Raw genomic sequence first — 14581 nt, 5'->3', positions numbered from 1 at the left:
CGGCACATCTTTATTGGAGAAATAAGACTGAGGTGTCTTTAAATACCTATTATTTTGTTCTTTAAGTAATTTCTACATCATTGGCTTGGCAAAGTTAGGTAATCACCTTTACTAAAAAGAAGAGAAGGAACTATTATAAGGCACAAAGTTATTAAATTCTTTAGAATGTGGTATTTAAAATATTAGCACACTGTAGAAGTTACCATGTAATATAGGTCATACTTAAAGGCCATGTGACCTTCAGGAAAGCAATTTGGCAATATGTATGAAAACGCTTCAAAGGGGTCATATCCTTTGATCTTATAATTTTACTTCTAAGGTTCAAGCATAAGAATTTAAGACGGGGAGAACTTAATGAAGAAAATGCTCAGTGAAGCATTATTATTATTATTTTTCATGAATAAACTCAGTTTATTGCAAAGTAGTCACGGTAAGGCACACAGGTAAGACCACAAGAGAACCTTGACAATATAAGATTAGTCAAATGATTGGAATCCAAACCTTTAGACGTCAGGCTTTTATCTTTAACAAGAGGAAGGTTCCCTCACAGCTGCCCATCACAACAGTGATGGGCAAAGCTTGCCGCTACATTCTTTCAGTAAATGTGCCAAAGTCCAGGGTTCATATGTGATTTTCTCACCTTGCCTTTGAAGCATGAATCTTTATAGTGCATAGAATTTAAGCTTCAAATAAAGAAATGATTTAAATAAGGTCATACATATATATGTAAAGTATTTGCAATGTTCTGGGAAATAATTTTGTTTTAAGTTAACTGAAAACAAACAAACCAACAACAACAAAAACCAGATAATACACATTTATGTAAACTGAGATAGCAGATACTTAAAACAATAGGAAATGATACATAGAAATAGAATGAAAGGAATTACATGAAATATTAACAGTGTTTATTTTTTTGTTGCTGAGGATTTGAGAGATTTTTCCCCCTCTTTTGTATTTTACACATTATCCAAATGTTTTCTATAATAAACTTTAATATTTTATTAACAGAAAATAACATGTAGTAAATAATGCTTAAAACAAAACAAAACAAAACAGAATACAAAGACCTCTGCTCTCAGTCAGGATGTAGGAAATTACAATTATCAGAATAAGCTGGATACGACTCAATCAATAATTTGCAAAAACCTATCAGAAGCTGAAGATGCAAAGAAATCTAAATGAACCAACTCCAGAAATGAGCAAGTCCTTCCTATGAGAGGAGAGATCCATGGCTACATTCATTTCTGGGACTGTAGCAAAAGGGGTACAACCACATCAAGTCAATTCTGACTATAAGACAAAGTAGAACTGCCCCACAGAGTTCCCAAGGAGTGCCTGGTGGGTTCAAACTGCAGACCTTTTTGTTAGCAGCTGTAGCTCTTAACCACTATGCCACCAGGATTTCCCAACCACATCACAGAAGGGGATAAAAAGAAAAGAACCAAACGTTTAAACCAACTTTTAACAGACAGGGCTGGTGTAAGGGCATAGAATTCCAAGGAGAGAGCATCGGTCACAGTGACCTCTCAGCCACCAGCCAATTCTTTCCTATGGGGCTTTCACTGAGTATATAGAGCCAGTATGCCAATGGCTAGGGGTAGTGCAGGAGGGCTAAAAGAAATCCTCTAAGATTTGCATGGGACCCTCACAGAATGAAAGGCAGCAGTTAGTTGAAGGCATGGGGCAGAACAGAGGAGCTGGGTGATAATCCCTTGAGGCTCAGAAGGCCCTCACTAAGTCTGTGACTGCTGCAGCCATAGGTGGTGGATGGGAAGCTGAGAGAGAGTCCCCGGAGATGCAAAGGGCTCTCATGGAGTGAGTGGTTGCTACAGCTCACTGAAGGCTTAGGAAAGATAGGACAGCTAAGAGAAAGCCAAAGGAGTGCTGAGACAGATCTCCCCAAGGCACAAGGAGCCATCTAGAGCAAGGCATTTTCTAGCTGAAGACTGGAGCAGAGCAGGGGGATGGAATAAAATAATTTTTATTGACCTCTCTTCAAGTTCACTGATCCTTTCTTCTGTGTTCAGTCTAATTGCTGACTTCATTTTTATATTGTATTTTTCAGTTCTAGAATTTTCATTTGGTTTTCTTTTTAATTTCTTTGCTGAATTTCCCATCTGTTCACACATTTTAAATGTACCTTTTCATTAGATCATCTAATATATTTATAATACTTATTATTAAGTCCTTATCTGTGAATTGTAACATCTGAATCATCTGTTTTTCTGGTCTTATTTTGACTCTTGATTTTGGGTCAAATTTTTCTTTTCTCTGCCTTGTGATATTTGATTACGTGCCAGGCATTGTAGGTAAAAGACTGAAGTATATATTATTTACCCCCTGAAATGGTCAGGCCTCTTCCTCTGTCAGACTGGTTAGGTGGGAAGGTTGGATTACTTTAAAATTGTTGTTAAATTTGTTTTATGTTTTGATAGCAGAATCAAGACTTACCCTTGACAGAGCTTGGGATCGGACCGCTAGTAACCTTCTGAGAATATTACATAGGTTTTAGTCCATCTGGCAGCTTACCCAGCCATGGAAGGTTTCCTTCTGCTTTTGAAACATCCATCAGCTTTTCCAGTTGCTGGGGATTTCACTTTGCTTTGAGCTCTGACCCAGGCTTTCTGTACCTCATTCCACCCTGCTGCCCTGCCCCCAGTCTTCAGCTAGACACTGCCTTGCTCTAGATGAAGGCACCTTGTGTTTTGGAGAGATCTTCCTCAGTTTTCCTTTGGCATCTCTCTTAGCTCTCATGTCTTCCTCAAGCCTTCAGTGAGCTTCAGAAAGTATTGATACATGCAACAACTTCGATAAATCTCCTGGGTATTATGCTGATTTAAAAAAAAAAAACAACAATCTCAGACATATGATTCCATTAATATAACATTTATGAAATGACAAATTATAGAGCTGGGAAATAGATTAATGGTTGACAGGGGTTAGGGATGGTGGGGGGAAGAGGGCAGGTGTGACTATAAAGGGTTAGCACAAGGGAGATTTTTGTGGTAATGGAGCAGTTCTGTATCTTGATTGCAGTGGTGGTTACATAAACCTACATATGTGATAAAAAGACATAGAACTATACACACACGCACATTATAGCAATGTCAAATTCCTGGTTTTGACATGTAGTATGTAAGATATAATCACTGGGAGATACTGAATGAAAGATAAAGGGGATATTTGTTACTATCTTTGTAACTTCCTGTTAATCTGCAATTATTTCAAAATAAATAAAAATTTGAAAAATAATTGCTGATATAGATAACTATCAGTGAATCTCAAAACAGTATGTTGACAAAAAAAAAACCAGAGATAAAAGTATATGTACTATATAATTCTAAGAAGTCCGAGAATAGTCAGCAAGTATATGAAATACATGAATAGGTAAAAGCTAATTTGTGGTAACAGTGGTTACCTGGGGGTGGGTAGTGGGTGGTTTTGTGACTAGCAAGGGGCACAAATCAACTTGATTGTCAAAGCTTATCAAAGTACTTAAGATGTGCACATTTTATTTTAGGTAAATTATAATTCAATTAAAAAGTTAAAAATAAAGTAGAAAATATATTCCAAAAATGACATATTCTTCTTGCTAGTTTTCTGATAGAACAGTCCTTTAACATGTGTGTGTATCTCTTCTCCTTTAGCAAGAATTCTTTGAACGCCTCTATGTCATGTACACCGTTGGATACTCCATATCCTTCGGTTCCCTGGCTGTGGCTATTCTTATCATTGGTTATTTCAGGTGAGTGACTCAATCATTCTTTCTCCATGAAGGGACAGGTTCTGCTTCCTACCCATAGAAGACACAGAGATCTCATAAAATATTTCCCCAGACCACAAGTTTTTTAATTCAGTACAGTTAATTATTCATGAGTGTCATGGATTGAATTGTGTCCCCCAAAATATATGTCAACTTGGCTAGGTCATGATTTCCAGTATTGTATGATTGTCTACCATTTTGTCATCTGATGTGATTTTCCTTTGTGTTGTAAATCCTATCACTATGATGTAATGACTTGGATTAGTGGCAGTTATATTGATGAGACCTACAAGATTAGGTAGTGTCTTAAGCCAATCTTTTTTGAGACATGTAAGAGAGAAGCGGGCAGAGAGACGTGGGGACCTCATACCACCGAGAAAGCAGCGTCAGGAGCAGAATGCATCCTTTGGACTCAGGTCCCTGCACGAGAAGCTGCTTGACCAGGGGAAGATTGATGACAATGACTTTCCTCCAGAGTTGACAGAGATATAAAGCCTTCTCCTAGAGCTGGCGCCCAGAATTTGGACTTCTAGCCTATTGTACTCCGAGAGAATAAACATCTGTTAAGGCCGTACACTTGTGGTATTTTCGTTATAGCAGCATTAGATGACTAAAGCAATGAGAAATTAATTTTTTTGTTTGTTTGTTTAAACACTTCAGTTACTGAAGCAGTATCAGACTTTTAAGCAATAGATCTGCATTGCAGTGTATTTGTTTGCAAAGTGATACAGAGCAGAGTTGAATGAGTTACAAAAATTTTCACTCATGATATAATGGCTTATTTCACTTTGCTCAGATAATTTTAGTGCTACTGAACAGAAATTTGTCTTAAATAGTCTCCCAAATTATCTGATGTCAACACATAAATAGTCTTTATTGCTTTTGTTGTGGTTTATTTTTATTTATTGTACTTTAGATGAAGGTTTACAGAACAAACTAGCTTCTCATTAAACAATTGCTGTGGTTTATTTTACCCACTTTTGTTGTGGTTTATTTTTTACACACTTTTATCCAACTCAATTCAACTTAATTCAACACGGAATTTCGAGCACCAATATGGAGATATGAGTGAACAACATGTGTAGTATGTATGTATTCATGAAGCTCACAGTTGGTGTGTAACACAAATATCTGAGAAAACAATTGGTATTTTAGTATTCCTTGTCAACCACTTTAATTTTGTTCTATAAGAATTGTTGTTATTGTTAGCTGCAGTCGAGTTGGCTCTGACAGCGACTTTATATGTAACAGAACAAAACGCTGCCTTGTCCTGTGCCATCCTTACAATCGTTGGTATGTTTGAGCCCATTGTTGAAGCCACTGTGTCATTCCATTTCATTGAGGGTCTCCCTCTTTTTTGCTGATCTTTTACTTTACCAAGCATGGTGCTAATGAAGTTTTTAAGTATAAGTTTAACACAATTTGATTTGGGCATTATAGAGGGATTCCTCACAACAACGTTGTAAAGTTGGCTTGGGAGGTATTATCACATTTTAGAGACTAGGAAATTAGAGCTAAATGTCTAAGGTAACAATATTGTACGTAGTCAAGCTGCGAAGGGAACCTCTTTATCTAGAGCTCATTCCACTACACTAAGTTTAGCTGTGGTCATTGGTCTTGCAAAATTTTGCTGAAGATAATTAAAAAATGATCGCAGCGTTACATCCACAGGAAACTACCAGAAATTCAAGCCAGATTCAGAAGAGGACATGAAACGAAGGATATCATTGCTGATGTCAGATGGATCTTGGCTGAAACCTGAGAATACCAGAAAGATGTTTACCTGTGTTTTTTTACTATGCAAAGGCATTCGACTGTGTGGATCATACAAATTATGGATAACACTGTGAAGAATGGGAATTCCAGATCACTTAATTGTGCTTGTGAGGAACCTGTACATAGACCAAGAGGCAGTTGTTTGAACAGAACAAGGGTATATTGCATGGTTTAAAGTCAGGAAAGGTGGGCATCAGGGTTGTATCCTTTCACCATACCTATTCAATCTGTATGCTGAGCACATAATCTGAGAAGCTGGACTGTATGAAGAAGAAATGTGACATTGGGATTGGAGGAAGACTAACAACTGTCAATATGCATGTGACACAACCTTGCTTGCTGAAAGTGAAGAGGACTTGAAGTACTTACTAAGATCACAAACTACAGCTTTCAGTATGGATTACACCTCAACATAAAGAAAACAAAAATCTCACAACTGGAACAATAAGCAACATCATGGTAAACAGAGAAAAGATTGAAGTTGTCATAAATTCTAATCGGTTCCACAGTCAACACCTATGGAAGCAGCAGTCAAGAAACCAAAGAATATATCGCATTGGGCAAATCTGCTACAAAAAACCTCTTTAAATGTTAAAGGGCAAAGATGTCACTTTGAGGACTAAGGTGTGCCTGACCCAAGCCATGATATTTTCAGTTGCCTCATATGCATGTGAAAACCGGACAATGAATAAGGAAGACTGAAGATAGATTGACACAGTGGCTACAATAATGGGCTCGAACATAGCAATGACTGTGAGGATGGCACAGGACTGGGCACTGTTTTGTTCTGTTGTACATAGGGTGGCTATGAATCAGAACTGACTTGACAACACCTAACAACAACAAGCTTAGCTGTGTCTGTTCAGAACAATAGATAATTTTTTGGGGGGGGGTGAGATAATTCTTTATGAGAAGGAAAATGCTACAAAATAATTCAAGAGAAAACAAATGACTAAGTAATAATTGTTTAATTTACATAATAATTAATAACAGTATTTAACAGTAAATTCTTTCTATACAACAAAAAGTTCTGCAAAAATTATAGAAGCTCTTCTTTTCACCACATAAAATACCCCCCGATTAGGACAGTAAATAGCATTTAAGTCTCTTAAAAATCAAAATGTACTTATATATTGTGATAGCCATTATTCACAGTCAATATTTGCCACGTACACGGATAACGTGTTTGGCTGAACAATGCTCACACCTGAAAACTCCTCCAGTGAGGTGTCAATCAATGAAGAGAATCATCTGAGCACAAGGAATATAAATACATGTCCATGGCATTAAAAATATATTCACTCCCAAAATGTCTACATTTAGGTCAGTCTCATTTGACCTTAACCCCTATATTATGAGACATAAAAATACATTATTTGGATTAAAATGTTTTACTATTAATATTTGGGTGCTTTGTCCATTCTGGAAGACAAAGTAGTGTTAGTTGTGTATTTAAGCTCTCATAGTCAAGCAGTGGTGGAGCTGGGCCTTTTGACCAGATTACACAACCTTTTTTTTTTTTTCATAAAAGCTTAAAAAATGTCTTTTTGTAGTTAGCTTTCTGTACTGGAACTTAGTGGCACTATATCTACCTGTAAGTATGTTACTGGCTTAACTTTTGTCTACGATCTTTTTATAATTCCAAAGCTTTTTAGGTGAAAGTAGGCTTATTTACTCTCAAACATTCCTAGGAAATAAAATTGTCATGTTACCAAAATAGCTTACTTTTTCTTGTAGAGAATGTGTAGAAAATATGAAAGTTCCAATTTTAATATTGTTTATCCCTTTTCAAGGTGGTTCTCCATTAATTATTTGTTATTTTAATATGTAGTAAAATATAATATTTAATATTTCAAAATCTGGATCAACATGATAATAGATTAGGATAAATTTGAAATTTATTCTCAAGATGTTACATTTTAGTTTTAGATTCCAATTGTTTTTATTGGAAATATATAATAATGGGTTTCTGTCTGTGTTCAAGTTTATCATAGTTTCCTCTTTTTTGCAGAGCCTGAGGCTCATTTATACCTTTTCTTTCCCCACTTCTGATTTAATTCAAATCCAAATACTGAAAATTTTCTCTTCATAGGCGATTGCATTGCACCAGGAACTATATCCACATACACTTGTTTGTGTCTTTCATGCTGAGAGCTGCAAGCATCTTCGTCAAGGACAGAGTGGTCCATGCTCGCATAGGAGAAAAGGAGCTACAGTCCATGATCATGCAGGGTGACCTGCAAAATTCCATAGAAGTACCTTCTCTAGACAAGTCACAATATGTAAGTATTTTCATTACAGACTGGTATAACATTACAAATATGTAAGGAAAGTTTAACAGTTTACTAAATATGTGTTAACATGTTTTGGCTCATCTTGACCTGTGAAATAACCTCTCTGTACAAAATGAAAAAGGCTACCAATTTGTTTACTGACTTTTATTACCTCAGTTCTACCCTCAACTTCCATGCCTAATCCCTCATCATTTTATATTATGCAAAGTGTTTGGGACCTTTCCTCAAGAACATTTCTGGAATGGAAATTGCAAAAAGTACCTGGAGAGAATGGCATTTGATGTAGCAACTATCATGGCTCACCACTTTCAAAAGTGGGGTGGTGGGGGGGAACCTTGCAAGACCGGAACTTTGGGGTTTAAAAGCACACAATACTGACTCTAGGCTGGTCTTGTGACTTACTTTGCCAAATAGAGGTGGAAGTGATGGTTTGCCAGTTGAGGCTAGACCTCAAGAAAACTGGAATATTACCCCACTCTCTTTCAAGATGCCACCACCATGAGAACAAGTTGAGGACAGCTTGTTGGAGAATAAGAGACCATATAGAGCAGAGGCAAATTATACCAGCCGAGGCCATTCTAGACCAGTCAGCCCCATCTGACCTGCCAGCTGACTGCAAACATATGACTTAGTCAAGAGTAACCAAGCCCAACCCAGATTAGCAGGACCACCTGGTCAATTCATAGACTCGTAAGAAGTAATATAAATACTGTTTTAAACCATTAAGTTTTTGGACAGTTTGTTTTGCAGCTGATTGATAAACTAGGAAAGTTTTTCACCAGCAAATATTCTTTAAATTCTTATTTGATTTCTTTAATCCAAAAGACTTTCCTTATGGAACTTCCAAGAAGGTGTCAAACTCAAGCCAAACAAAACCCATTTCTGTAGGGTACATTCTGACTTACATAGCGACCCTATAGGACAGGGTGTAGGAGCGGCTAGTGGATTCAAACGGCCAACTTCTTGGTTAGCAGGCAAGCTGTTAACCACTGCACCACCAGGGCTCAGGCAGTCCCAGGTTAGGAATGAGATTCGTTTCTAAGTGTGTCTTTAAGTCAAATTTGTGCGTAAGTCGGAACACGTATGTACAGTTCTTATTTAGACTTTGGTGCAAGAAAAGGCTCGAAGACTTTTCAGTGATTCAGTAGCTGCATGTGCAGCAAGCGAAGGTGACTGTGATGAAGAATATGTTGCGCTTAGGGGTTGGTTCAGTCATTTCAAAGTGAGGGCAAGTTTACATAACATTAAAGGGCAAATTGAGTTGTCTGTAAGTCGGAGGTCCATAACCTGGCGGACTGCCTGTATGCCTTCTCCTCACTTCTCATTAAAATATCCAGGAAGACACACACAATAGTAACATACATATTCAATATGTTGGTTTATGTACCAGTGTAGATATTATACTGGTATTATAGCTATCGGTATAGATAGAGTATATTTTATAGCACTGGAAATTAAAGATACAAGTCAAATGTGCATCAGAAATTTGGAGAAACTTCTCTGTCACTACAATGTGGCCTTCAGGAGGACAATGTGACCTTCAGGAGGAGGATCCAAAAAACCCAAAACCAAACCCACTGCCGTAGAGTGGATTCCAACTCTAAGCAACCCTATAGGACAGAGTAGAACTGCCCCATAGAGTTCCAAGGAGCACCTGGTGGATTCAAACTGCTGACCTCTTGGTTAGCAGCTGTAGCACTTAACCACTACGCCACCAGGGTTTGGGATAAAAAAAAAAAAAAAAGCAAATTAAAACTATGCTACCAGGGCTTGGGATTAAAAAAAAAAAAAAGCCAAATTAGCAGGCATTAATTCCACAGAAGGACTTGCTGCTGAGGAATAGGAAGGGTGCTGGGAGTTGCTGGTATACGAAATTCCTGCCCCCGTTTTAGATTCTGTGAAGAAGTTATACCTCCCGCACCTAGTGACAATCAGAAGATGAAGGCTTTGGCTTCTCCATTGTTTGGGAACCATAGGACCAGACAGAGGATGTTTAATGAGTCAAGTAAACACACACTGGGAGGAAAAGATGCATTACTGTCCTTCAACTCAAGCTTCACAAAAAGAAACCCGGAGTTGTCAAATTTCAGGAATATAGTTCCTTAAAAAGAAGTAGACCCATACAATGAACCACTTGTCTTACCATGTTACAACAAAGTTTAAATTAATAATTCATGTTTTTTTGTTTTTTGAAACCTCAGTACTTGCAAATTTACAAAATCCTTTCTGAAAGAATAGGTCAGAAATTCAAAAGTCAGTTACCAATTTTTTAGAAAATTGGGAAAATGAAAAACAACCAACCAACCAATCAACAACAACTGCAAAAACTATAGCTACGTATTAAACCAATTAAAGCCAATAGTAAATTTTTAACAGCCTAGGAGTTTTACAATAAGAGATTATTTAAGTAAATTATAATATCCTCAGGGAAAATTTCATATAGTTATTAAAATGATGTTTTGAAGAATGGTTAATATTGTATTCATTCACATGAGCTATTGTTATTTTAAAAATAGCATCTCCATCATTCTCATTCTGCATTGTTTACCGTATTTTCTTCGTTGTGCTTGTTATTATCTATGACATAATATTATGTGTGTGTATGTGGTTTTTTATTGTCTGGCTCCTCCACTAGCATAAATTCATCGAGAGCAGGATTTTTTACTCCCCAAACCTACAACAGTGTCTGGCACGTAACGGGTATTCAATAAATATTTATCTTATGTCAAATTGTACAAAAGCACATATATGTAATCTCAAGTATGTGAAACCAGCTTTGCATAAAAAAAGACTAGAATAAAATAAATTCGTGGTAGAATAATGAATGATGATTTTTTCTTTTATGTTTTCTGTTTTTTATGGTTGTGTATTATTTTAATAAACAGGATAAATTAAGAAAAGTGATTTTTTTTAAAAGATCTTTTTTAAATGATAGAATCGAACCTATGTTCTTAAAAATGCTTTGTTAAAGTAGCTATGTTCTGGTCTCTTCCAGCACTGTCGACATTACTTTATACAAGAGACACATTAGACTATAAAAGAGAACTGGAAGAACTGTTTTCCTGTGGGCTAATGTCGGTATTCAGTACAATTAAGAGCTAATATGATGCAATTTTCGTTTATTTGTAACAGATTGGCTGCAAGATTGCTGTCGTGATGTTTATTTACTTCTTGGCTACGAATTATTATTGGATCCTGGTGGAAGGTCTCTACCTGCATAGTCTAATCTTTGTGGCTTTCTTTTCGGACACCAAATATCTGTGGGGCTTCACCTTGGTAGGCTGGGGTAAGGCATTCCTATCTCCCTTGCTTTTGAACTGGACTGTGGTTGGGAGGGCTTCCCGTCATGATTCTGTTGCTTTAGTTGCCTACCATTAACTTTCTTTCAGCCATTTTCCTGAAGTAGTCCCTCCCCATCATATCTTTATCCTTCCTTCTTTCTGTTTCATGGTTCTATTCTTGGAAGAGAATTTTTAAGATCAAGTCTGTAATCTTCCCAGAGGTAACAAAAATTTAAAGTTTAATTCATGATTATTGTTTTTACACTGAATTCTTGGAAGAATTCTTTGGAGGTAATTTAAAAAATACATTGTTACTATTTTGTTCATGTCTTAAATAAATGTCTTGATTTATCAGTAATTTTATCCTAGAAATTTGATTTTGGAATTCCTAAGCTATAATGACATATCTTCAATTTGTATTTCTAGATTATTCATGAAGAAAGCCAGAAAGGATTTATAGGCCCATCTTGACAGCATTTAACAAATACAAATTAAAAAGTAATTATTTGGACTTAACATGTCTTTTGGAAAGAAATCAGTCAAATTACTTTTGGCATAAGTAATTAAAAAAAAAAAAATAAGATACTGAGCTCACATTCCAAAAATGGCTTAGCAATCCTGGAGGGATGACTGGACTAGGCACGAACTCCACATGAGTGTGCGTTGAAATTTAAGAGGAATTAAACTCACATGTGGTTAAAATCAAGAAGAATTGGGAGATTAACAATGGCAAATCCCAATGGCTTTTTAATATTCAAATTATTAGGTATTCCATCATAGGAAAGCAAAAATTCACTAAATGGCTCATGACTAAATTTTAAGTTTTTTTCCCTCCAAAATAAGAATGGTGCTTTGCCTGTTTTCCTTAATATTGTTTTAATATTTGAAAATGTGAAGGTAAGAAATATTGAATTTTCTGCTAGTTAACATTTAGACAAAAAAGGTCAGTTTGTTGTAATACTTCATTTATTATGATGAAAAAATTGTCGTGAATAAAGGTGTATTTCTGAAGGCAGCATACCTGTTTTTAAGGCTCTCCCATATTTTTTATGGGAGAACTGAATACATACATTTTATAAAACAGAAAACAAAATTGAATATATACATTTTATACAGTCAATTAAATAAATGTATCTTATTTTTTAGGACACTTGGAAAATTTTCTTGACAGTTTCTGGTAGTTTGCCTTGATTCAAAATTTTATCTGTGTACCCATGTAATTACTAGAAGTTAGTAAAGTGTTGATAGAAAGTTCAATAACAATTATAGACATTTGAGTTATATTTTATTTGAATTTTTATATCATCGGTCACACCTGTAATAATAAATTATTTTTCCTCTAGTTGTTTATTGGCCTGATAGCTAACTGGTTCAGGCCTCCCCTTAAAAAAAAAAAAAAGCAAAAAACAAAAAAACCTATTGCCGTCGAGTTCATTCCAATTCATAGCGACCCTATAGGACAGAGTAGAACTGCCTCATGGCGTTTCCAAGGAGCAGCTGGTAGATTCCAGCTGCCGACCCTTTGGTCAGCAGCTGAGCTCTTAACCACTGCACAACGAGCCCTTTATTTGTGCTGGTCTCAGTCTATCCTTCCTCAAAATCAATGGTTTGTTCCACTGAAATCCAGGAAACTAGTTTTTAAATCTTTCTATGGAAAAAAAAAGATTTAGAAGTAGTCAAGTTTCCTTCCATGAGCTTCTATTCAAGATTGAGTTTCCTCCCTTCCTTTACATTTTTATTAATTTGTCCACAAAGATATTGGCATAGGAATGGCAACTATGAGAGATAAGCATCTTCATTTCATAGTATAGTTTAAGAACATGCATGAACGCAAGTAGGATTTTTATGGAAGTTCACTGAAAAGATAGTACATGCAATCTTATGGTCACTTAAATAGGCACAATTCAAAACAGTGATAACCAGTCTTCATGAAGTCATGATTGTATGATTGGTCTGTCTTCTGACAATTTCTTTCTTTCTGCAACTTTTTTTTTAATGTAAATGTTCTAGTCTAGGCGTATATATTACAAGGTATCATAATGCTCTTATTTTAAGCTGCTCCTAAAACACAGCTACTGTCTAATGAAGTAAATATCCAAATATATTTCATTAGTAGATGTTGTTTTTCTCTTATCTCAGCGCTGAGAGTCAGCCATAATAGTTCTCTCTGTTTTGCTATATAATTAAAAAACATGACTTTTATTTCGGACTCATTTTTCCAAACTTCCATAAGAAAAATAATGGCCAAACATTGTAGCTTCTTTGCAGGATCCTTTATTGGAGTAATTCATACTGAATCCAGTTTCATACTTTCTTCCAATAATGTGATTTATTGGCTTCATTAAAGAAGAGAACTTGCTTGGATTCCTCTGTGTGATTTGTTACTCACTTGCACCCAATCGTTATAACTCTAAACAATATCCGGTTAGGTAAATACTCAAAACTCTGTTACTCACATTGTGGTAATGGGTAGAGCTACTTTATTTAAGTTGATTTCTCTGATTCTTAAAAAATTGGAAAGGAAGGAAATCACTATCTAACGAGGAATAGCTTCCCTATCTGACCTTTACTAAATTGAAGAAAAATATTTAAAATAACTTTTTATATACTTTTATTATAAAACAAGATGTTTGGAGGCGTGACAGCAAATATTAATAATGACGATGTTTTTTTTCAACCAACCACATTCTTAAGTTTCCCTATCTTAAGTTTCCCTATCTCTGCCTCGGTTGTCCCAGAAATAAGGCACTTTATTTTTGGTTTCATTCTGTCCTTTCACTTTTTTTTTTTTTATTTAAAAGATGCAGTCTCGTTTCTTTACCTTTATTTAAAGTGGTAATTTACATCTGTATTAGCAGCCAGCCATCCCTAATTGTTAATGTCAGATGAGACGTCATTATATATTATCATTTAAAAACACCTATCCTGGCAGTATTATGTAGTCATGTTCCTGTTACTAAGCTTTAAATTAGAATATTTTCATATACTGTAATCTCTGAAATTAATGAGGAAAAGGTACTCTACTTCCAGTTTTGTTATTTTATAAAACAGTCTCAATTCAGCAAACATTTTTGATCGTCCATATGGCAGTAAATATAATTGAAATATAGAGATAGGGTTTAGTCAAAGTCCCCCTGAACAAGAAGCATGCAATCTAATCTTTCTGGTTAATTTGTCTGTTTTTCTGTTCTGATCATAGGCACTATATTCAAAAATTTTAATTCAGAAAATTTGTTCTTTGTAAAATTATTTGTGATAGTCACTATAACACCCCAACACAAAGATTTTCATTGTTTCAAGCAAAATTTAAAAACTGTAAGAAATATTTTCTCCTTCCTCTGTGATTTTTTTCATGCCACTGTTTTTTTATTATTTCTACTCATAATTACCTTAAAGTTAAAAATATGTTTAACCATTAAAGTCAGTGAAAGATCAATATTTTGACTCTATGAAATATAAGAAAC

The 14581-nt window shown here is 35.5% G+C and overlaps 1 protein-coding gene across 1 annotated transcript in view; it reads left to right on the top strand.

Annotated features, from left to right (window-relative positions):
• PTH2R (parathyroid hormone 2 receptor) overlaps nucleotides 1-14581 on the top strand; it is an 85008-nt gene that overhangs the window by 34262 nt on the left and 36165 nt on the right. Inside the window, exons 5-7 of the mRNA XM_003405919.4 lie at nucleotides 3651-3748; nucleotides 7635-7824; nucleotides 10969-11122. Coding sequence (XP_003405967.1) covers nucleotides 3651-3748; nucleotides 7635-7824; nucleotides 10969-11122 — 442 coding nt within the window. The remainder of the gene's footprint in view (nucleotides 1-3650; nucleotides 3749-7634; nucleotides 7825-10968; nucleotides 11123-14581) is intronic.

Source organism: Loxodonta africana, chromosome 6 (genome assembly GCF_030014295.1).
Source record: "Loxodonta africana isolate mLoxAfr1 chromosome 6, mLoxAfr1.hap2, whole genome shotgun sequence".
NCBI lineage: Eukaryota > Metazoa > Chordata > Mammalia > Proboscidea > Elephantidae > Loxodonta > Loxodonta africana.
Note: the sequence above shows the minus strand (reverse complement) of the source record. Positions and strands in the feature narration are given on the sequence as shown.